At 50.5% G+C, this 2,040-nt stretch overlaps 1 protein-coding gene across 1 annotated transcript; it reads right to left on the minus strand.

Annotated features, from left to right (window-relative positions):
- Positions 1-419: 419 nt before the first annotated feature.
- LOC135327204 (olfactory receptor 51I2-like) lies at positions 420-1,808 on the minus strand. Its single transcript, XM_064505313.1, has 2 exons — positions 903-1,808; positions 420-552 (listed from the first exon to the last, which is right to left on the minus strand). Exons 1-2 carry the CDS (start codon positions 1,806-1,808, stop codon positions 514-516), a joined length of 945 nt encoding a protein of 314 aa, XP_064361383.1. The 3' UTR covers positions 420-513.
- Between the last annotated feature and the right edge of the window lie 232 nt (positions 1,809-2,040).

A 2,040-nucleotide genomic window follows, 5' to 3' on the forward strand; every position in this document is an offset into this window, starting at 1 on the left:
GACACATTAATTTCTTTAATAGGTTTTAATCAGACTTTTGGGGCATCCAGATGTCTTACATCCACTGGATCTCCCTGTTTGTAGAGAGCCTCACAGAAGTCTGACCTACTGCGGGGGCAGGATTTCCCTTTGCAGTAGCCTGGCTGGTTCTTTGCAAGACCACACTTCTGTGTATGCTTGGTGACCTTATTCTTTACCGTAGCCTCTACTGTCTCAGCAAGGACAGAGATCAGGCCCATTGGTCGGCAGATCTTAGGGGCCCCCCTAGAGTCCCTGTTGCAAGTGGAGTTCAAGTGGCAATCCCCTGTCCTCCAGCACAGGGACCATTTGTGATGGAGTTACGCATCCTCGTGCTGGGTCCGGCAGTTCTGCAGTTTCACACCTGAGTTCCTTATGGCCTGTCAGGTGAACGACTCATGGTCCTGGGACTTACTCTTATTTAACTGACATTTATTTGGTGTAATCCTTCCTCCATCTTTCCTTCAGATTGATCAAGATCCTGCAGTCCATCTGCTATGAGCACTGCATCAGGTGTAAGAGTCTACCCACCACCTTCAGTGGCAAAATCTGGTGCAAAGAATTCAGTGAGCCTCTCTGCCAGAGCCTTGTCACCTCTGAGTGAGACTCTCACCCTGGGTCACCACGTAGTTCATCAGTTTCCTAGCTGGACTGCTGCTTTTCATAAAGTTAGTGAACATTTAACTCTCCCTTTGAGCATCCTTCACAAGGTGCTCTTCCCATTGATTTTTTGAGCTCTCTTAAGCTCCTCTTTCTGTTTGCCCTGTCACATTTTGTCAGAATTTCTATGCTCTTCCTTTTGGCAAGCTTCCCAGTTCTTAGAGATTCCTGGGCTGCTGGCCATGGCCAGGCCAGGCCAGCCTTTGACACAGGAGCCTGGTGACGCCTTTGCGAATGTGCTTGGTTTGCAAACTGTAGATGATAGGGTTCAAGACAGGTGGGATGAAAAGGTAGATGTTGGCCATGAGAACACGGCTAATGGGTGCAGCAGTCTTCCCATAGCGGTGTATAATGGACAGGCCGACCATGGGGACATAGAAGATCAGGACAGCAGAGAAGTGAGATATGCAAGTGTTCAGGGCTTTGGCCCGTTCCTCTCTGGAGGCAGTGCCCAGCACGCTCCTAATGATCATGATGTAGGACACGGTGATAAGCACTGGGTCTAGGATCACTATCAGCAGCACTAGAGTTAAGCCATACAGGCTGTTCAGCGTGGTGTCTGTGCATGCCAGCCGCATTATGTCCTGATGCAGGCAGTAGGAGTGAGAAAGCACACGGGACCTGCAGAATGACATGCGTGTAAGCAGGCAGATTAACGGGAGCAGAGTGAGAGTGCATCGGCAGACAATCCCCAGTGCAACCGTTGCAACCCTTGTAGGCGTAAGGATGGCGGAATATTTCAGTGGGTAGCAGATGGCCACGTAGCGATCAAAGGCCATGGCCAGAAGCACTGAGGACTCCATGAAGGAGAAGGCATGGATGCAGAACATCTGGAGGAGGCAGACTGGGAAGCTGATCTCTATGGCATTGAACAAGAACACCTGTGGCATTGTGGGCAAGGTGGACAGGGTTAGACCCAGGTCTGTGGTGGCCAGCATAGAGAGGAAATAGTACATGGGCTCATGGAGCCTTGGATATGTTCTTACAACCAGAAGGATGGTGCAGTTTCCCAGAAGTGCAAGGAGGTACATCAGAAAGAAAGGGATGGAAAGCCAGCGCTGGAGATCAGCCAGCCCAGGAATGCCTACGAGCAGGAAGGCCAGGGCATCAGTGCTGTTCTGTGGGGACATGCTTGCTCCAAGCTCAAGCCCTGCTTGAGCTGAAGGCCTCCTTTTTCATTAATGTTCCAAGGTAGCATAGGTTGCAATTTCACAGGGAGGTGAAAGCAAGCTGCCAGCAGAATGCGAGGCAGGGACTCAGGGTGAAGATCTCATTTCTTTTCTCCTCCCTGAAGATGTACTGGAGCAGAGGGTAGAATTTGGGAGCTCTGGATTCAGTTGTTGTCCCTCTTTCATTTCCTCT

The sequence above is a fragment of the Dromaius novaehollandiae genome, chromosome 1, assembly GCF_036370855.1.
Source record: "Dromaius novaehollandiae isolate bDroNov1 chromosome 1, bDroNov1.hap1, whole genome shotgun sequence".
In the NCBI taxonomy this organism is placed as follows: Eukaryota; Metazoa; Chordata; class Aves; order Casuariiformes; family Dromaiidae; genus Dromaius; species Dromaius novaehollandiae.

Excerpts from the sequence above, each read along its gene's own strand:
- LOC135327204 (XM_064505313.1), bottom strand. The coding sequence starts at position 1,808 with ATGTCCCCACAGAACAGCACTGATGCCCTGGCCTTCCTGCTCGTAGGC. Across the intron at positions 553-902 it reads CCAAGCACATTCGCAAAGGC|GTGGTGGGTAGACTCTTACA; the intron begins GTCACCAGGCTC and ends TTGCCACTGAAG.